The following is a 22,525-nucleotide window of genomic DNA, read 5'->3' on the forward strand; positions in this document are numbered from 1 at the left end:
TATAAGGGCCTTAGCTCACTGAGGTATATAAACAGTAAAGCATCTTCATTAAATCTGAAATTCCCAATGTTATAATTAATCCTACAGTTTTGGTACTTGATTTCTCCTCTGAACTAAATATTGCTGAGCAAACTACATATTAGTCCATGCTGTTAAAAGTTAAGAGAGTGATAACCTTTGAAGAAAAAGAGTAGTTTGGAGGGAGCATGATGGATGATTTCTGAATTGCTAGTAATTTTTGTTATGGTGATTTTATAGGTATACTCACTTTCTAAGAATGCATACCTGAGATTTCTGTGCACTTTCCTGTTTATATCTTAATACTTGAGTCAAGAGTTAATTTTTAAAAATAAGCAGAAAGTCAAAACAAAATAAGAACAAACCACACAAAAAGACCTCCTGCATTCCAAATAAAGTACAGTTTCTTTGGAAGCATGCTGTATTACACTTAGGGTCTCTCTGTTGAAAACAGTAACAAAAAAACTTATCTTCAGAGCCCTAAAGTCATTCACCTTAATGAGATGCTCACACAGTTTGGTAACTGTGGAAAAGCAAATTCACATCATCTATTTTAACTTTTTCTGCGTGTGCGCATTCTAAAGTCGAAAAGGAGGGGCTCTTGGGTGGCTCAGTTGGTTAAGGGTCTGCCTTGGGCTGGGGTCATGATCACAGGGTCCTGGCATCAAGCCCTGCACTGGGCTCTCCGCTCGGCGGCAAGTCTGCTTCTCCCTCTCCCTCTGTGATCTCTCTTGCTTTCACTCCTTCTCAAGTAATAAATAAAAATCTTAAAAAATAAAAGAAGTAGAAAGGGAAGCTTACATGTGCTATACCAGTTATCATGTGTATTCGATTATCTCTACCATTTCTCATCCTCTTTTTCTTGCTTTCTCTTATTCTTAGTCAGACATCTATCTTCATATGGATATGATACAACTATAAGTCCTATAAACTAGAGGAGAAAAACACCAATTCTATCTTATTGAAACTGCAACATCCCCACCCAGATGCTGTGGGCACATGGATCAACTCAAACTCCTCACACTATTTCTCCCTTGGGACTGGGACTCACTCTTCCACCTGACCTCCCTAGAGCCGAGAAATGCCCCCAAGCCAAAGCTTCGGGAAACATCACAACTCCACTCCCTTGAACATCCAGCCCCACCCATATGACCCCATGTTCCACCTCTGGGTGGAACCTCTTCTCCACCTCTCTCCTCTTCTCAGCTACATCCCAGTTGCTATAATCCTACGTGGTACTCCTAAGCTCCTGCATGAATCACTGCAAAAACCCTCTACCTTCTCCTCTTCTCTCTTCCCCAGTCCAATTCATCTCTCATTCCGTCACCAGACTAGCTAGCCGCCTCGAGGGATAACTCTGAGCATGGCACACTTGCTTAAAAAACACTCAATGGCCTTTCCCTGCGTTCTGGATGAAGTCCAAGCCTGGCTTTAAATTTCTACAGAGAATTTCTATAAACAACCATGAAAGTAGCCCTCTTTTCTAGCCAACATCAAAGTTATTTTAGCCACTAAAAGAGGAAATATACTGTAAGTTACGCAAAGCAAGACAAACTGAAAAAGAAAGGGGGGGGAATTCCAACTCAACCTGTTTTCTGAACAAGGCATAAACACGACTATCATTCAAGATGGAAGAGCCAAAGAAAAGTCAGAAGCAAATAAATAAAGAAATAAATCCATCCAGAGTTGGAAAATGGTCACAGGCAAACAGGAATGTCGCCTCCCTGAATGTAAATCTAAATCTAGGCCTTAAGCTGCAAAGGCTGAAGGGAATTAGAAGAAACACCACTGCTGTATGTGAGCAATTTCTCAGACTCTCGGCAAGCTGACTCTTGTTTTCCTGACTACAGCACATTTAGGTCATTCTCCGTAAGAAAACACTTAGGACAGATATTGTAACAAGGCAACTACCTCTGATCAGTTTTGTTTTGTTGTTTTTTAAGGAACTTAAAGTATAAAGAAAAACAAAATAACAATATAAAGACTGATGTTCCCTGATCAAGTAATATTTTACCTCATGACAAGTTTGAAAACATCCTCCCATAACAAGAAGAAAAATCCCCTAGAAGTAATGATTCGACTGGTACTAATTCTGTGTTCACAGCCACTTTACAGAACACAATCACTGCGAATAACAAAAAAAACAACTATCTGTACGGAGCGTATTTTACTCACAACATGAAAATCACTAAAATGGTTAACTACAGATACACATACAACATAATACAAGGAGACGGTTTAAAAATTAAGTATATTAAATACAGTGAAGTCTACAGCAGGGATGGCAAATAGATCTCCTCTTGCACGTCCACTCCAAAGAAAGATGACTGAGTTCCGCACGAGGCACTTGGCCGGCTGTGCTCAGGTGCACGGGCGAGAGGACTCACTGCATCAGTCACGTCACTCAGAGGTGTGCAAAGCGTTGAGTAAGAACACTCAGATCACATATTTGCCATCCCTGGGCCACCGTGCTGGAAATAATCTCCAAGAACACACAATCACACAGTTACTTACTGCTTCAACAGAGTTACACTCCCGTCTGGTTTCTAAATAACGTAGTGCTCGCTTTTCCTCTTCTTTTAATTTAGCATCTGCCTGCCCAGAAGCAAAATAGCAATCATTGTTTAAGAATATCAAGAGAAGAGCTCAAATTATCACATATGCTAAGTTCTGACTTACATATTTCATATAATTCTGTACACCATTTTGTTGTAAATACGAGGGTGCCTGTGTTCTATAAAATCTCTCTGTTGAATCCAAGTATGCCTTCTCAAAATTGTCCCTATAAATTTGAAGCTTATCCTCAGGATTAGAACAAAGGTTAACTGAAAAACAGAAAATAAAATTTTACTCTAATTATGTTTCAAATCAGTATTTTGAGTACAATAAACAAAGTAACAAATAGTAAGGAGTCATTACGTGCAAGGCACTGTGATAATGCTCAAGAGAACATAAATCATGCGAGAGAAAAATCCTTCTCTGTAAGAGACTTATAAAGGTAACAGCACAAGGCACTAAAGTGATAGACGGTACAGGCAACACGGGCTACGGTATTTCTGAATAGGGAGGGAGAGTGACTTCCAACGAGATGATCAAGAAACCATTCATAGCCAGGATGGGATGTGAGATGAGTCTTAAGGAAAAACTAGAACTTACACAGAAGCTAGTATAGTAAGTAAATATTGGGAAGTACAAAATCACAAGGCCAAGTTAAGGTAAAACAACCAGGTTGTCTGAGAGGAAAGCAAGGTGGAATGGGAAGTTAGGAGTGGCTGTGGAGAGCTGCAGCTCTCAGGCTAAGTGACCTGATTTCAGCGTCGTGTGCCACTGAGTGCTAAGAAAAATACTAACAAAACAGTACTTAAAAATTAATCTTGTGAACAGTTTATGGGTTAAATGATAGCGGTAAGATCACTAGAAGAAGGCTGTTTCGAAAATCCAGAAGCAGAGTTTACACTGTATAAACGGTGGTAGTTGAAATCAGAAGGAATAAATTTCAACAAAACAGCTAACAAAAGCCTACAGACTTTGATACCTAAAGAAATATGGGGGCATCAGAGAGAGCCAATCAGAGATAGCTGAATGTTCATTAATACAACAAATTCCTACTGAGGCATACTCTGTGCCCACGTTCTACGTTCAGTAAAGCTACAGTGTCAACAACACAGTTAGCTAAAGTATGATGACAGGGAGTCACCAGTACCAGGAAGCAGTGCGAGAGGGGCCTGACCCAGTCTGGGAATCAGGAAAGGCCTCCGCCAGCAAACAGGGTGAGGATGACCTACAAGGAAAGCTGGAGGACGAGTATTCTCAGGGAAAACAGTGTATCTGATTTACAGAACAAATGAGAATATCGTCATCAGAAACGGAAAAGTTCACAGGGGAATGTGTACATGGAATAAACATACTTCCTGAAAATCTAAGTACAAAACCAGTTACCACCTTTTCTGAGCTACTGATTCAAATCTACATTTCTCTAATTCAGGTCACTAAAAGGATTCACCAGCCAAGAAATGAGTGAGATGGAGAAAACCAGTATTACCCACACAAATATGGATTTTTCTGTATTTTCTTGGAGAGATTTAATACCTTCTCCCGGCTCTTAAAAGCACCTGGCACTAAAAGTAGATGTGACTATTTGACAGCACACATAACTCCAAACGTACTATTCTGTAACAGTCTCGGAATTTTCATAAAAAAATTATGATCATAAAAGTTCAGAACATACCATAGGATTCTCTTACTCCAATGACCAGCTGAGAATCAAAAGCTTCTCCTAATCTTTCTGCATGTACCAGCTTCATTGCACTATCTTGGAGTCTGTTTTTTATATTTGAAAAGATGGACTCGTTCCATGTATCAAGCATGAGCTAGGAAAAAAGAAATATGCAATCATCTCGATTATTAATATACCAGACACGTATGGACACAAAAAAATTTAACTATAAACACTAAAAAAGGAAATCTAATTCTTTAGTTTATATTCACTTGAACACTTGAGGGAACTAGTGTATTTAAGTTTGGTAAAAAACACATGGTAACCGTTAGCACAAATTTCTTTCTTTCTTTTTTTTTTTTTTAAAAAGATTTTATTTATTTATTTGTCAGAGAGAGAGAGAGAGAGCACAGGCAGACAGAGTGGCAGAGGGAGAAGCAGGCTCCCTGCGGAGCAAGGAGCCCGTTATGGGACTCGATCCCAGGACGCTGGGATCATGACCCGAGCAGAAGGCAGCCGCTTAACCAACTGAGCCACCCAGGCGTCCCTTAGCACAAATTTCAAAACCAACGTAACTGGACTTGAACTTCAGCTCTGCTACTCATTTACTAGGTCTCCCCTCTGTAAAATAGGACAGATAATAATACAAATTTCAAGTGGTTGTTGTAAAAATTAAATATAGCAAAACATGGAAAAGGTTACCTCTCCAACAATCAGAGGGTTAAAACACCAGTACTACTGGTGTTTGGAATGCTCACGTACATGTTTGTATAAACACATAATAAATGCAAAAAGCACCAAATGAAAACCTGCGTGGTACCGGTCCTTAAAAAAAAATACAAATCCACCTGACAGATGTTCAGTTTAAATGATGACGTTTATATATACATCCACATGTATTATCATTCCAAGAAACTGTGTCAGATATAGAAACTATATTAATGACAATAGCATCCGCACAAGTGATGACATAAGCAGGTATATGACAGTCACTACGCACCCAGGACTGCTCTAAGGACTTTCCACACGTAACTCATTTAATCCTCAAACCGATAAAAAGGTACTGTTATCTCCCTTTTTAGAAATGTAGTGGGGTGCTGAGAGGAAAGCTAGCTTCCCCACACTTATACAGCTCATAAATGGCAACACTGGGATGCGAACCCAAAAGGTCTGGTCCCAGAATCTATGCTCTTAATCATTAAGTGATGCTGGTTCCTGTAATCAGTAGGGAATGGTATAAATTAAAAGAATAACAGAAAAACAAGAGAGGACAAGATTACGGAACTGCAAATTAAAAAGCATCTAGAAGTGTTTTCTTTTTCTTTTTTTGTGGGGAGGGGGATAATGCCTCACACTGCAGTCACTTCTGCCACCAGAGGACTACTGGATGTCTAAATTCACAACATCCCTAACTTCACAACATCCCTAAACTTCATCAGCATGAAGTTTAGAACTGGGGAGGGGCAGGAATGCCTACGCCACTATTTGAACACCTGCTTTGTTGCCACAACCATCACAGCAAGTAGCAAGTTGCTTAAAGTTCAAGAGGCATTTTTCACTTTTTTACTTTTCAAATCTACGTTTCCACTTCATTCTCAGAAGCATGAAATCATATGAGAAATGAGGACAGAGAGTTTGAGTCATTACTGATTGAAGAGTTGAAAAGAAAACCTGAGATTCCACTTTCAAAGCTGAGTTCTTTCCATTAAATCACGAGGAGTTACTGGACACAGAGCTTCTAACTAGAAATCACGCAAAAATATGGAAATAAACACAGTATATAATGAGTTCATAATAACCCTAATCAAGTAAAAAGGAGATCATGAAAATAACAGTTTAGCCACAATTAAACACAAAGATACAAGAAGGTAACCTACTGAGAGACTTTGGAAAGAGGAAAAAAAGTAATCTACAGGAAAGAAACAGTACAAAGGAGAAGAGGGAAACAGAATGCTGAAGACAGAACCAGGAAAAGGAGAAGCAAGGTGGTAGCGTGTGAGGACACAGACCCACATGACGTAATGCAGGAGGAGAGCGGCTGAACGTGGATGGGACAAAGTCAGTGGTATTCCGTAAAACCCAGCAGGAGTCGAGAAGGGATTTATACATCAAGTAGAAAAACCACTTGAAGTCTGAATTACTTTCTAAAGTTGTAAAATCGCCCTCTTAAGAATATTAGGGTCAAAAGTGCAAAAAATTAACTTACTTTTCGAACAATACTGTCTTCTACAGTTGATTTTTTATTGCTGCCCTGTTTACCCATTAAAGTAATCTCCAGCTGACAAAAAGGCTTCGGTAAAATATCGCACTGTGTAAAGAATTTTCGCCATTCAACAATGTATGCCTTTAGCAAAGCTGTATCATCTTGATGGCTCAGTACTCGCTGAAAAAAAAGAAAAAGAATTGTATGAACTTGAAATATATACAGGTAGGTGCTTGAAAGTATAACAAAACCTATTCATGCTATAAATACATTTATTGTACAAACTATATTATATTCAAGAGAAATTAAAACACGTATATATCCAAGAAAAATTAAAACATGTTCACAAAGACTTACTGTGACAATCATGTTGGTACACACATAAAATCATAATGTACACATGAAACTAAAGAAATGTTTATGTCAACTATATCTCAATAAAAAAACCTCCTAAAACCCTATATCCCTTAAGCTATCACCTTTTCATCCTCCTATAACTACCAGTCCCATCCATCCCCTCCCTGGCCCTAAGCAACCACTAATTTACTTTCCGTGTTTATACACTTGCTTGTTCCAGACTTTCACATGAATGGAAACATGTAATATGCAGACATTTTTGTTCAAAGATTTTACTTACGTATTTATTTATTTATTTATTGGGGAGGGGCAGGGAGGGATGGAGGGAGCACATGTACATGAGCAGGGGCAGAGGGAGAGAGGGAATACCAAGCCCACCATTAGCTTAGTGTGGAGCCCTACCCAGGGCTTGATCCTACCCTGAGATCAAGACCTGAGCTGAGATCAAGAATCAGAAGCTTAACTGACTAAGCCACCCAGATGCCCCTATAAAATATAGACATTTAAAGCTGGCGTCTTTCATTTTACAGTTTCAAGGGTCTCTCCAGTCCTAGGATATATCAATACTTTATTCCTTTTATGGCTGAACACTATACCATTTTATAGATACACCACACTTTGTTTATCTATTGTGTCCACTGATGGACTTATGGGTTGTTTCCAGCCATGGGTTATCATGAAAAATGCTGCTATAAATACCTACATCCCAAAAGAAGTTCATAAAAAACCTGTCCATAGTCAGCAAGAAAAAAAGAGAGGACTCAAATAAACAGTATCAGAAAGGAAATAGGAGACATTACAACTGCTAACCCAGAAATACAAAGGACTGGGCTCCTGGCTGCCTCAGCTGGTAGAGCACGCAACTCTTTCTCTTTCTTTCTTTCTTTTTTTTCTTTTTAAGATTTTATTTATTTGAGAGAGAAAACAAAGAGTATGAGTTGAGGAGGGGGCAAAGGGAGAGGGAGATGCAGACTTCCCCGCTGAACAGGGAGTGCAATGCGGGGCTTAATCCCAGGACCATGGGATCATGACCTGAGTCAAAGGCAAATGCTTAATCAACTGAGCCACCCGGGCACCCCAAGCATGCAACTCGTGATCTCAGGTTTGTGAATTCAAGCCCCACTTTGGGTGTGGAGCCTAACTTACCAAACAACAACAACAACAACAACAAAGGTTCATAGGAGACACCTATAAACAATTATCCGGCAACATATTTGACAACATAGAAGAAATAGTTAAATTCCATGAAACATACTACCTACTAAGACTAAATTATGATGAAACAGAAAACCTGAACAGACCAATTACAAGCAAGGAGATTGAATCAGTAATGAAAAACGTCCCAACAAACTATACTCCAGGACCAAATGGCAATGACGGTGAATTCTATCAAACATTTAAAGAGAAGTAATACCAATCCCTCTCAAACTCTTCCGAAAATAGAAGAGGAGCGAGCACTTCCAAACTCATTTAAGAAGTCAGTATTATCGTGATACCAAAATCAGATAAGGATGGCACAAAAGGAGAAAATTATAGGTTAATTTCCCTAAGGAACACAGAGGCAAAACTACTCAACAAAATAATAGTAAGCCAACTCAACAGTACATTGAAAGACCATAAACCATGAACAAGTGGGATTTATTCCAGGGATACAAGCTTGGTTAGTTCAACATCCACAAGCGAATCCATGTCAAACACCACAGCAACAAAGCAAAGTAAAAAAAGCATGTGATCATCACAAATAGATGCAGAAAGGGCATTTGACAAAATGCAACATCTATTTACAATAAAAACTCTTAAAAAGTGGGATAAAGAAAATGTACCTCAACATAATAAAAGCAATATATGACAAACCACAGCTAAAATGAAAGTCTAAGATCAGCAACAGGACAAGAATGCTACTCCCAGTACTTTGATGCAACACAGTACTGGAATAGCAATCAGACAAGAAAAAGAAAAGACATCCAAGTCAAAAAGGAAGAAATTAAAAAAAAAAAAAAAAAAAGTGAAACCATCATTATTTGCAGATAACATAAGATAGAGAAAATCATGATGAGTTTACCAAAAAATTGTGAGAAAAAATGAATTTAGTAAAGACGCATGATACAAAATCAATATACAAAAATCCTGCATTTCTATACACTTAAACTATCAAAAAGCAAAATTTTATAAACAATCCCATTTACAACTGCATCAAAAAGAAAAAAATACGGGCACCTGGGTGACTCAGTCAGTCCCATGTTGGGTGTAGAGATTGCTTAAATAAATAAACTTTAAAAAAATTTAATTAGCAAATGTCAAAAGTCAATGTGATATTTTAAAATTATTTCTGGAAGTCCTACAGCAGAAAATAGGATATTCTCTAAATCTTAAACTTAATCTAAGATACAGAACTTACTGCCTGTGCTTGCTTGATAAACTCAAGAATATCTTCTTTTAAAGCCTGATGAATTTTTGCTGGACCTTTATCATCCCAGAGACAGACCGCATGCACATCCCTGTAAAAATAAAGCAGGTAAACAGAAATGAACACTAGACCAAGAACAAAGACAAAACTCCCAGCAAGTTCTGTAGGAATACAGTTTCCACGGACCATGCTGCACCCGGCTGAGGGTGGAGAATCCATCCATAAGAACCACAAGTTCTTTGTTAAGTTATCTAATACACAAATTTGTTTCTACTTGTATTTTACTTTCTTTGTTGTTATTTTCCTCCTTAAATCTCTACTTACTATTTATCTTTAATTATAAAAGCATCCTTCCATCTTTAAATCCCACACCCCATGGTTAACCACTATCAATTAGTTTCTCATGTAAAGTATAAATTATTTTATTTCTACATTATTTTAATTTTTTACAACATATGTAAACTATTCTCTTTAAAAAGAATCAGTCATTTAAATATCAGCAAATCTCTTAACTTCCCCCATATATCTGTTATATTTATATATGAGTTACTACTGTATCTCCTTTATTTAAAACACAAAACAAAAACAAAAGCTTTCCTAAACTGAGATAGAAAACCTCTGAACTTATGGAGTTGACAGTATAGATATTTATTTAACAGTAATACAACATGTTCAAAAATTAATTTCTTAATTACCAAGTTACAGAGTAGGTGAACTCCTAACTAAAGGATTATTATCGAGGATGCTTTTATTAAAAAAAAGATCCCCAGTGATTCATGCAGTACCTAATGGGACCCCTGCTATAAAAAAACGCCAAAGAAATCAAAATGAGATCTCTGGAATCGTAACATTGTAACAACAGCTAAATAGTTTAAGTCCGGATTCTCAGGGACATGGTTGTAACTCAAAGTTCTGTCTGCATACTATTCATTTGAACTTGCTTTTGTCTCTGGTTAAAGTGAACTTTCAGCTTAAGAGTGGTATCTCTGCTCACTGCCTAGTATGCAGCAAACACAAATATTTGCTGAATAACAACACAATACATAACGTGTGATTGCTTACTATGTGCCAGTTACTATTCTGAGCTATTGTGGGTTTTTTTTAAGATTTTATTTATTTATTTGTCAGAGAGAGAGCGAGCACACAAGCAGACAGAGTGGCAGGCAGAGGCAGAGAGAGAAGCAGGCTCCCTGCCGAGCAAGGAACCCGATGTGGGACTCAATCCCAGGACTCTGAGATCACGACCTGAGCCAAAGGCAGCGGCCCAACCGACTGAGCCACCCAGGCGTCCCGTATTCTAAGCTGTTTTAATTCATTTAACCTTCACCACAACTCTGAAGGGAGTACTGTTTTTATCACCATTTTACAGATGGGGAGACTGAGGCAAATAAAGATTAAGGAACATTCCTAAGTTACAAAGCTAGTATGCGGTGGAACTGGGACAGCTCGGCTGGCGTCCAAAGGAGCCGGGCACGTGGGACTCACAAAACCATTTCCCCAAATTTACTCCTGCACTTCTCCAAACCAACCTTTCCACAAACAGTAGCCAAAGTGAGGCTCTGAAACGAATCACATCCTATTGGTTCTCTGTATAAAAGCTCCAATGGCTTCCCACCAACCTGTGAGTAAACTACATAGCAGGCAGCGGACACCCCTGCAATCTCAGCTCATGACTAAAGGAATCCAGAGGTTAGAAGAAGAACCAGAGGTTAGAAGAAGAACACGACACAAAAACAGGCTGCCTGTAATTCAGTGTACAGCTCCCATGCACAGAAACACAAGATAGTTCTGGAACCCAGGCAGGGTGAGAGCTGAAGGGAAAGGCTGAGAGGCAGTGAGGGAAAGGGGAGGTTCCCTGAGCTTCATCTCCAAGAACAAGCAGGAGTTTGCCAGGCAAAGGTATGAGGGCGTGGGGGAAGGAGATGTTATGAAGAAGCAGGAGCATGAGTACACAACTATGGATCGCCGTGCCGCTGGCAGTGAATACAAGCAAATGGGCGTGCTCTGCGTGTGAAATGCGGAGCGGTAAGCAAGAAATGGAGCACACTAACCCTTCCCCCGCCCAGCACCACATTCAGTCACGGTCCTGCTGTGTCCATCCCCTAAACGTCTCTCCAGTTTGGACATGGGTATCCACTACGACTATCAGAGTCCCCATCACCACCACCTCTCACTTTAACAAACACAGGCCGGGCGCCTGGGTGGCTCAGTGGGTTAAGCGACTGCCTTCAGCTCAGGTCATGATCCTGGAGTCCTGGGATCGAGCCCCGCATCAGCCTCCCAGCTGCATGGGGAGTCTGCTTCTCCCTCTGACCTTCTCCCCTCTCATGCGCTCTCTCACATAAATAAAATCTTAAAACAAACAACAAACAAACACCCCCCCCCACCACAGGCACTGACCACTCACCACGTGGCAAGCACTTTGCAGAGTGACTCAGGTCCGTGTAGGGCTCGCCAGAAGCGGAGGGGATTAGACAGGCAAGAGATTTATGGAGGGAAATGGAGGTGAGGGAAAATGGGAGGTGTACTGTGAGAAGCCACAAAACCAGTCTCATCGCCGTAGGGCAGAACAGAAAGGACGGCGGGTATGAAGAGCGTCAGGCCGTTCTAAGAAAACCTGGTAATGCTGTTACCGGGGGTTTTGGGGCAAAAGTCATGCAGCAGAGGAGTCTGATGCCACTCTGAAATAGGGCCACCCTGGAAGCCATGCCACACTTCAAGTACCGCTGGGTATGCATGTCAGAAGGGTTAAAAGGCGGCCTGAATCCCGTAAGGCAAGAGGGCACGGCGTGGTGGAGAACGCGGGATCAATCCCCCTGGGGAGTTACAGTCGTGAGTGACTTAGCACATCTCCAGCCCCCTTTTCTCAACCTCCAGGTACTCCGAGGTGTTGCTACATCGGGAAAGAATGCCCTCACTACACTCAATCTTATTCAAAACACAATACTACTCACCATCACACAAAAAAGACCTTGTCAAGTCTCCTGGTCAATCTTCACACACATTTTGAAACATTTTATAATAACATACCTGAGGAACAGATGACGGTAATACCCCACGGTAACGGGTTAATAAACACCCTATGGTAATACCTCTGTGCTCCTCTCCCTGATTCTACTCTCTTCCACCCTCCCCAGAAGTAGACTGAACCTGTTACTATTTTTCAAGTTTTACAACGGACTATGAGAATTTCTGAACTTCACAGAAATTGTATCTAACATGGGTGACTGGGTGGCTCACTTGGAAAGCGTCCGACTCTTGAGATGGGTGTGGAGTCTGGTTAAGATTCTCTCTTGCCTGGTGGGCACCTCAGTGGCTCAGTGGGTTAAGCCTCTGCCTTGGGTTCAGGTCATGATCTCAAGGTCCTGGGATCCCTGGGATCAAAGCTGCTTCGGGCTCCCTGCTCTGCGGGGAGCTTGCTTCTCCCTCTCCCTGCCATTCCCCCTGAGTGTGCTCTGTCAAATAAATAAAATGTTTAAAGGGGAAAAAAAAAAGAAAAGGATTCTTTCTCTACCTCTCCTCCCTTCTCCCTCTCTTAAGAAAAATTAAAGAAAGAAAGAAATTGTATCAAATAATAGTTTTTTCGAGTGATTTTTTCACTCAACATTGCTTCTGGTATTTACCCATGATAGGTGCATGTAGTTCTAGGTCCTGTACTTAATCTGTTATATCAAATGGCATTTTAATATAAAGGGAAGGAGTAATAGCAAGCAATAAATGTATGAAATTAAATCTGAATGGTTAAAAATACATTCCCTTGGAATATATGACCAAAGTGCTTTTATTTTTTTTTTAAAGATTTTATTTATTTGAGAGAGAGAGCATGAGAGGGAGCAAGCAAGCAAGCAGGAGCTGGGTGGGGGGAGCAGGCAGAAGGAGAAGCAGGCTCCCCACTGAGCAGGGAGCCTAAGGCGGGGCTTGATCCCAGGACGCTGAGATGACCTGAGCCAAAGGCAGATGCTAAATCAACTGAGTCACCCCAACCAAAGTGCTTTTTTAAAAAAGAACATGTTGTAAGCGAATTTCTTTTTAACTACTTAGCTATATTAGAAAAATCAGGGAGGGGGGAGGGTGGGAAAGCAAAAAAGTAAAGGTTTTTCAAAGGTGGTTTTTTTTTTTTAATTTTTAATTTTTTATTTTTTTAATTTAAGAGACAGAGATCACAAGTAGGCAGAGAGGCAGGCAGAGAGAGAGGAGGAAGCAGGCTCCCTGCTGAGCAGAGAGCCTGATGCAGGGCTGGATCCCAGGACCCCGGGACCATGACCTGAGCCGAAGGCAGAGGCTTAACCCACTGAGCTACCCAGGCACCCCATGGCTTTTCAAAGGTTTTAAGGCAATAGAGAGAAGGGTTGGGTACAAAGAAGGGTACAAAGAAGGTAAAAGAGAAAAGTGTAACCCTGGTTAAAAAAAACAGGTATTTTGCTTTTGAGTAATAGTAACACTCATCATCAGAGTAACATCAGAGGCAAATATCATCAGTAACATCAGAGGCAAATATGCCTCTGATGCAGAGTGAGAAAAAGGAACGTAACCACTAATGGAAGTGAACTTTCAGATTAACAAAAAAACAAAAACAAAAAAAGAAGAAACAAGAATATCTACTAAGTGATAAAGCTAGAGAAGTAATAAAACAAGAAAATCAGTTGTAGCATTAAATATGAGCTCAATAAATTATCCTATTAAAAGACAATATGTCCATCAAAAGGACCACTTATACGAGGTACCTAGAATAGACAAACTCACAGTGGCAAAGAGCTTAGATCTTCCGTGTGGGACGATGCAGACATTCCAAAAGATGGACAATGATGATGCTGGCACTATACTGTGAATGTACTCAATGCCAATAAATTGTAAAATGCCACTGAATTGGTTAAAGTGGTACATTTTATGTAATGTGCAATTAAAAAGAAAAAAAGACAGTGTGTCTTAAGAGATACTAAGCAAACACAAACCAAACTAAAGCAGGATGACAATACAAGTATCATCCGAGGAGGAACTTAAGGTTAAAAGAACTTAGGTTAAGTTACTTTTAACTTAAGGTTAAAAGAAAAAAGAAATATTATGTAATGATAAAAAGCATTACCTATGAAGATAGATCCAACTATTTACATTACTTCTGTGTTACATTAATAATTAGGAATGAAAGAACTTAATACAAATATAACAGAATACTTGAAACATCTTCACTTGTATCAGTTAGGATGCATTTAGCTAAAACATGAAATTCAATTAGCAGAGGCTCCAACTATTATGTTATTTTCTTAAATAACCAGAAGTCTAGGGGTGCCTGGGTGGCTCAGTGGTTAAAGCCTCTGCCTTCAGCTCAGGTCATGATCCCAGGGTCCTGGGATCGAGCCCCACATCGGGCTCTCTGTTCAGCAGGGAGCCTGCTTCCCCCTCCCTCCCTGCCTGCCTCTGTGCCTATTTGTGATCTCTGTCTGTCAAATAAATAAAATCTTTAAAAGAAAAAAAAAAAAAAAAAGAAAAGATTTAAAAAAAAAATTTAAAAAACCAGAAGTCTAGAGGTAGGCAGCGACTAGTGTCTGGGAAGGAAGAAACTGAGAAAAGCATGCGTCTCTCCCCACTCTGCCACTTTAGCACGTTAGCCTCTAAAAGGAGGACTGCGCCAGGCACATTAGTTTAATTCATCTGAAAAGCAAAACCTATCTCAGAAGCCCTCCTGTAAACCTATGTGTTGGGACTGTGTCACATGGTGACAAAACAGCAAGGGATGCCGAAGAAGTGAATATTACAGTACACAGTCGCACAGAAAGTACACAAGGCACATAAAGCCAGGAATGGGTGTTAGTCAGCAGTGTCTACCCCAAGATCTCTTGCCATCTGAAAAGCTAGACAAAAAAAAATTAAGGACAAAGAGGAATTTAAAAATACAATCAATAGGATTGCATGGAGCACTGGGTGTGGTGAAAAAACAATGAATACTGTTACACTGAAAAGAAATAAAAAATTTAAAAAAAAAAAGAAAGAAAAAAAAAATACAATCAATAGAGACCCCTAGGTGGCTCAGGGGATTAAGCGTTTGCCTTCGGCTCAGGGCACAGTCCCAAGGCCCCAGGATCAAGTCCTGCGTCTTTGTTAGGTGCCCTGCTCAGCAGGGAGTCTGCTTCTACCTCTCCCGCTGCCCCTGCTCATGCATGCTCTCTTTAATAAATAAATAAAATCTTTTTAAAAAGTAAAAAATAAAAAAAAATTAAAAAGACAGTTTTTCTCCTAAGAGCATATGCACCCATATAAAATTTTTAAAGAAATTTTTACAGGCTATTTCTCTTGATCATAATCCATAAATAAATAAGTGATCAAAGAAGACATCATTATTAGAAATTAAGTCCCTAGATAATGCATGGGTAAAACAACACAAAACAATTTCCCAACAATCGAGAGGGCAACAAAAAGGAAAACATTTCATACTGTAAAACCTGTGGTAACAATAAAAGCAGTATTAAGAAAAAATATGGATAGCCCTGAATGCTTTTGCTTGGAACAAAAAGATAAAAGAACTAAGAATTCATCTTAAAAGAAACAAAAAAAAAAAAATTCAAAGTAACCAGAAAGAAGACATTAATAAAGAAACAAATTATGGGGGCGCCCGGTTTGCTAAGTCAGTTAAGTGTCTGATTCTTGATCTCAGCTCATGTCTTGATCTCCGGGTTTTGAGTTCAAGCCCTGCACTGGGCTCTACGCCCAGCTTGGAGCCCACTTTAAAAAAAAAAAAAGGCAAATTATGGATTTGAATGAAAATAAATTGAATATTATTCTTCCCAAAGAAGTCATGTTTGCCTTTTCCTTTTCTCTGTTGTACAATCATTTTGGATTTTATCAATTTTGGCTACTGTCTTTCCTTCCTTGTACTTTACTTAGTTTTAATGTGCCAGCTAGCTAGCTTTGTCCTCATTTCTTGAAATGAGCACTCAGATCACTGACTTTGAACCTCTTTCTTCTAACATATGCAGTAAAGGCTATAAACTCCTTAATACCTAAGCCCTGCTTATGTGGATCGAACAAGTTTTGATATGATGTGTCTTATCAAAGTAATTTTTTAAACTTGCTTATATGAAAAGACCAATAAAATGGATCAGCTCCTTAAAGAACAGATTAAAGAAAAATGGTAGGATTAGGGATGAAATAGCAAGATATATCCACATATACAATATAAATATACTACTTATAATAGCATGGCAACAAATTTCAAAATCTAGGGGAAAAAGAAACGAAGTGTGAGAATAGACTCTTTGTCTTAGTCCCAATTTTAAGTAGAAGGTTCCAACGTATCACTATTGGGATGATGTCTACTGCTGGAACACCTGCAAATGACTTAACAGAGGGGCACGCGCACCCAAATGTTCATAGCAGCAATGTCCACAATAGCCAAACTATGGAAAGAACCTAGATGTCCATCAACAGATGAATGGATAAAGAAGATGTGGTATATATATACAATGGAATACCATGCAGCCATCAAAAGAAATGAAATCTTGCCATTTGCGATGATGTGGATGGAACTAGAGGGTATTATGCTTAGCGAAATAAGTCAATTGGAGAAAGACAACTATCATATGATCTTCCTGATATGAAGAAGTGGAGATGCAACGGGAGGGGGGTTGGGGGGTAGGAAAAGAATAAATGAAACAAGATGGGATCAGGAGGGAGACAAACCAAAAGAGACTCTTAATGTTATGAAACAAACTGAGGGGGGCCAGGGGGAGGAGTGTAGGAAGAGGGTGGTGGGGTTATGGACATTGGGGAGGGTATGTGCTATGGTGAATGTTGTAAAGTGTGTAAGCCTGGCGATTCACAGACCTGTACCCCTAGGGCTAATACTACATTATATGTTTATAAAAAAATTAAAAAAATTTAAAAAAATGTAGTACCGGTGTTCAGGCTCTAATGTAAGAACATATAGTCTGATGTAGAAAACAGACATAACAAATAAATAGACAATAGTGATATAGTCTATCATATGGAGATATGTTATGGTGGAAACATACAAAATGGGGAGTATCTAACCCTGTCGAAGGAGTTGTACTATTTTTATTTGCTCACACCCCCTTCCATGTTCTATTAATAGGTGTAGGTACCTGACACAAGCTAAACCAATCATATTACCCCCAGACCACACTGACTGCGTTAAGGGGGTAGGCCTTAGAGAGCTGTGCCCTGGGATTTTTCAAACCAGACCTGCACAAGTAAAGGCCCTTTCTTTGCCTTCTCATTATGAAGCTCTAAAGGTATGAACACAGAGAGCCAGGCTATAGTCAGAGAAACAAAAATGAGATGAAGAACATCCAGAAGATATTAGAATCCCTGATTCCAGTCAGTCCTGCTTTTCCAAGCCTCATATACATTATATAATACTTATTAAAGCCGGTTATTTTGGGGGCCTGGGTGGCTCAGTCGTTGAGCGTCTGCCTTCGGCTCAAGTCATGATCCCAGGGTCCTAGGATCGAGCCCCACATCAGGCTCCCTGCTCGGCGGGAGGTCTGCTTCTCCTTCTCCCACTCCCCCTGCTTGTGTTCCCTCTCTCACTGTGTCTCTCTCTGTCAAATAAATAAATAAAAACTTCAAAAAAAAAAAAAAGCACAATTTTTTTTAAAGATTTTTAAAATTTATTTATTTGACAGAGATCTCAAGTAGGCAGAAAGGCAGGCATAGAGAGAGTAGGAAGCAGGCTCCCGGCTGAGCAGAGAGCCCGATGGAGGGCTCGATCTCAGGACTCTGGGATCATGACCTGAGCCGAAGGCAGAGGCTTTAACCCACTGAGCCACCCAGGTGCCCTTTAAGAAATATTCATCTCTGTTTTTTTTTCACCTACTGAGATTATTAATTTCTAACATGATTTTGACTTTTCCTATTTGTTTTTTGAGGTCAATTTTCATTTTATTTCCTCCTACTTTTGTTGGTTTCTCTCCTTAGCTTTTGAATTTTTGATTCAAGATTTCTTAAATTACCCTAAATGGTTGTATGAGGCTACTACACTCAGTTGGGAGCACTGTGTTGGTGTTCTGCTTCATAGCTGGTTTCTGTGGAACAATTTTTATCAGCTAAAATGTTTGGTTTCCACTTTCTTAGAGTTTGGGATGGATCGTGTCCATCCAAACAGACCATTTTCTGCTTACATTCACCTTAAGGTCAGGATTCCTAGTTTAGGAGCACCTCCTTCCGTCAAGCTTAACAACACTCAATTTCTTAATGACCAATGTTGGTAACAGAAGAAAGGATACATTTCATTCCTGCAGGATCCTTAGATCTTCTAAATCCTTACGTATCTGAAAATACACTTATGTTGTCTTAAACTTGATTACAAACTTAACTGGAGACTACTAGGATTGGGATAACTTCCCTTCAAATATTTAAGAAAATGTTTCATCAACCTCCTACATCCAATTTGGCCAACGAAAAGTGCTGAAGACAGTCTGCTTTGTTTTGAGAGTGAACTGTTTTTCTTCACTGCAAGAAAACTAGGGTATTTTCTTTATCCTTGGAATTCTGAAACTCCCTAAGGACATATCTCAGCATATTTTCTAGCACTTTCAATATTAAGACTTGAGGAGATGGGTGAGAAGGGACAAGAGTTTCCACCGGGGAGTTTCCACCTCGTATTTTTGGACTATATCTTCTCCTCTGCTATTTCTGTTCTCTCCTTCTGGTACATGTTTACCCAATTCTAGATCTACCTTCCCTATCTCTTTATTTCTATTTTATCTCCCATACCTTGTTCTTGCTCTACATCTAGGGAGAACTCTGGTTTTATTTTTCAAATCACTGATTTGGTCTTCTTTCTGTTCTACCCCTTCATCCAGTATTTCAAAGATCTCTTCTTTAGCTTGACTTTCATTTTCAATGTAAGCTCTATGCCATAAACTGGAGTTTTTCAAGAGTTCTTTCTAAACCCTGCATCATTTATTTCCTCTAACTCTGAGGTACAGCCTCTAAGATGGTCCTCGATGACCCCGGTTTCCTGGTGTTCATACCCGTGTACCGTTCCCTCCTACAGTGTACAAGCACCTGTCTGAGTAATAAAACATGACACACGTGGTGGTTTGTCACTACCAAAACTATGGCAGAAACCCTGAGCTATGTCTTGGGAGGCCCCCTCTCCCTCTGGAGACAGCACGCTGCCACATGTAAACTGCTTCAAGGAGGGACACACATGGTGAGGAACTGAGCAGCTAGGGAAGAACTGACCCCGGCCAACACTCCTGTGAGCAACTGGAAAGCTCACTCAGCCCTGCCTGAGTCTAGGCCTACACCCGCTGCTCAGCTTCACTGCAAGCTCACGAGAGACCCTGGGCTAGATGGGCCCATCGGGCTTCCTGACCCTCTAACAGTGTTTCAAGCTGCTAACCTTGACAGTAATCTGTCATGCAGCAATGGACAAACGATACGTGGAGACACAACAAAGACAGGGAGGCAGAAGACTACTGTAATCATTCAGAGAAATGGTGGCAGGGGAAGACGATGGGATAGAAAGAAGGCCAATTCAAGAGATATTTAATAAAACCCATGAAACCCAGGAATCAACTGAATATGAGGGAGGAAGAAAACAGGAAGTTGATGGTAGCTTTCAGATTTTTGGTTTGAAGTATGAACAATACATTTTTGTCATTCTAAATATGGAGTACTTACAGAAGTTAAGAGACAGACACATAGAAACAACAAGAGACCTTTGAAGTCTAGAAGTTTGGCTCAGAATAATCGGGATTGCTTCTGTAGATAGGAGAACACAGGTAAAAGAAAAACATCAAACTCTGAAAAAAAGCACCATTTAAGGTGTACACAACAATAAGTCCGCTTACATAATGGAGATGAGGCAGACAAAAGAGGAGAAAACCAACTCAGGAACAAGAAAAACAGCTTTTTTAGTAATGTTTTTTAGATTTATTTATTTATTTTATAGAAAAAGAGAGTATGGGGGCGCCTGGGTGGCTCAGTGGGTTGAAGCCTCTGCCTTTGGCTCAGGTCATGATCTCAGCATCCTGAGATCGAGCCCCGCATCGGGCTCTCTGCTTAGCAGGGAGCCTGCTTCCCCCTCTCTGTCTGTCTACTTATGATCTCTGCCTGTCAAATAAATAAATAAAATCTTTAAAAAAAAAAGAAAAAGAAAAAGAAAAAGAGTATGTGTGAGCAGGGGGATGGGCAGAGGGCGAGAGAGAGAGAGAGACAGAGAATTCTCAAGCAGACTCCCCAGAGTGCAGAGTCCGACCTGGACTCCATCCCAGGACCCTGGGATCATGACCTGAGCCAAAACCAAGAGTTAGATAGTCAACTGAGTGCACCACCCACGCACCCACAAGAAAAATATCTTTTAAGATAATTTATGCTAAAAGGGCACCTGGGTGGCTCAATTGGTTAAACATCTGCCTTCGGCTCAGGTCATGGGACTGAGCCCCGCATTGGGCTCCTCACTCAGCAGGGAGTCTGCTTGTCCCTTTGCCCCTCCACCACTCATGCACACGATCTCTCTCTCAAATAAATAAAATCTTAAAAATATATATATATATAGTGAAGATGAATTTTCTTAAAAAATAAGGTCTTGGGGTGCCTGGGTGGCTCAGTCAGTTAATGCCCAACTCTGTGATCTCAGCTCAGGACTTGATCACAGGAGCATGAGTTCAAGCCCCATGGCAGGCTCCAGACTGGGTGTGAGCCTACTTAAAATAAATACATAAACAAAATAAAAATAAAAATAAGGTCTCACAAGTTGAAAATGATTTGTGATTTAATTCTGGCTTCAATTTCACTAACCAGAGTCAAACCAAATATGGATCTAGAGGAGTAGTTCTCAACTGAGGGACATACCATCCCCACAGAAGCTCACTTGGAAAGGTACCAGAGCTTTTGTTTGTCTGTTTATTTCACTAATGAGGGGTGGGGGTGTACTGGGAGTGTCCACTACTAGAGTGTCTGAGGGTGAAGGCCAGAGGTGATAAACATCCCACAGTATGCTAGACAATGCTAGCAGTATGCTAGCTATGCTATGTCTAGCAGTATGCTAGACACTCTTATTGAGAATTAAGGATTTGAGATAAAAAAGAAGCAAATAGTCAATGGAGTTTAATAACAATATTTTAGTACCTCAAATTTAGAAAGATATAAGCAACCTAAATATTATTAATTTACATAATCAAACAGGCTAAAATTTGAAGGGTTTTTCTTACAATCTATTTTTTAAAGATTTATTTTAGAGAGAGTGTATGCATGGGGGGAGGGGCAAAGGGAGAGGGAGAGGGGGGAAGCAGACTCCCCACTGAGCACAGAGCCCAATATGGGGCTCAATTTCACAACCATGAGATCATGACCTGAACGAAAACCAAGAGTTGGACACTCAACCAACTAAACCACTCAAGCAGCCCTAAAACTCAAAGGGTCTTAATTAATGTAGGTCTTGCAATTTTGGTGATACCATGTTAAGATATCCAAGAATCCTTTAATCCAAAAGGACTACATATTGATCTGCCTTGGATAACTCCAAGGAGATCAAGGATTTTTAAAAATGATGTGATGAGACCAATAACTAGAGCAAGTACAAAGGTACTGACTATTTCTGCTTAGAAATGCATTATAAGCAGGGAACACCATCATACTATACTTCCCCCAGTCAGGAGTGCACAGAAAACAAGCATCATTCTAGATGATAAATTATATAATCATCACAAATTGACAGAAACAAAACAAAACCCCATCACAGTCAACAGATTATTCATAAAATAGTTTAATCAAATAATTTAAGAAAAATAGTATACATGAATGCTATGTATTTCTAAAAGGGCTTAGCTATTTAATGAACTTTAATTTTTCAAAAGACAGAATCATGCATATAAGTTAATATTATGCAACAAGTTCTATACTATTTAGGAAATTATATTTTTATTATGCGATAACGAGAAAAAATGAGAACAGCTGACAAAGAATTCCACTAAAGCATACACAGAAAAGTTAGAGCAGGTCTGCGATGGCTATCCTCAGGAAGACGTGCTGGTAAGGCTGGCGCTTGACTGGTATCTGGCAATGTGGATTTTGCAAAGGTTCTCACTGTTTCCTGCTGAGAATCGCTCATTGTGCCTAAATACAAGCTGATTTACATTGGACTCCTGCTTGTCATCTAGGAGTCTGGGACTTCAGTTCATGTCAGGCAGAGGCTATCTATGCAACAGCTGAGTTAAAACCTGGACACTTGTTTTTAATGCGCTTCCCTGTAGAAAGACTTTCACCCGTACTGTCACCATCAGCTGCTAGAGAACTAAGTGTCTCCTGTGTAACTCCAATGGGAGAGGATCCTTGGGAACATGGACCTGGTTTCCCCTGG

The 22,525-nt window shown here is 39.9% G+C and overlaps 1 protein-coding gene across 3 annotated transcripts in view; it reads right to left on the minus strand.

Annotated features, from left to right (window-relative positions):
- CUL5 (cullin 5) overlaps nucleotides 1-22,525 on the minus strand; it is a 91,164-nt gene that overhangs the window by 43,626 nt on the left and 25,013 nt on the right. For all 3 annotated transcript variants that reach the window (XM_080816860.1, XM_080816862.1, XM_080816861.1), the window contains exons 3-7: nucleotides 9,193-9,292; nucleotides 6,441-6,617; nucleotides 4,247-4,388; nucleotides 2,698-2,843; nucleotides 2,533-2,613 (exon numbers count right to left, since the gene is read on the minus strand). In XM_080816860.1, the coding sequence (XP_080672986.1) occupies nucleotides 2,533-2,613; nucleotides 2,698-2,843; nucleotides 4,247-4,388; nucleotides 6,441-6,617; nucleotides 9,193-9,292 (646 nt within the window). The remainder of the gene's footprint in view (nucleotides 1-2,532; nucleotides 2,614-2,697; nucleotides 2,844-4,246; nucleotides 4,389-6,440; nucleotides 6,618-9,192; nucleotides 9,293-22,525) is intronic.

This window comes from Martes martes (assembly GCF_963455335.1).
Source record: "Martes martes genome assembly, chromosome: 10".
Lineage (NCBI taxonomy): Eukaryota > Metazoa > Chordata > Mammalia > Carnivora > Mustelidae > Martes > Martes martes.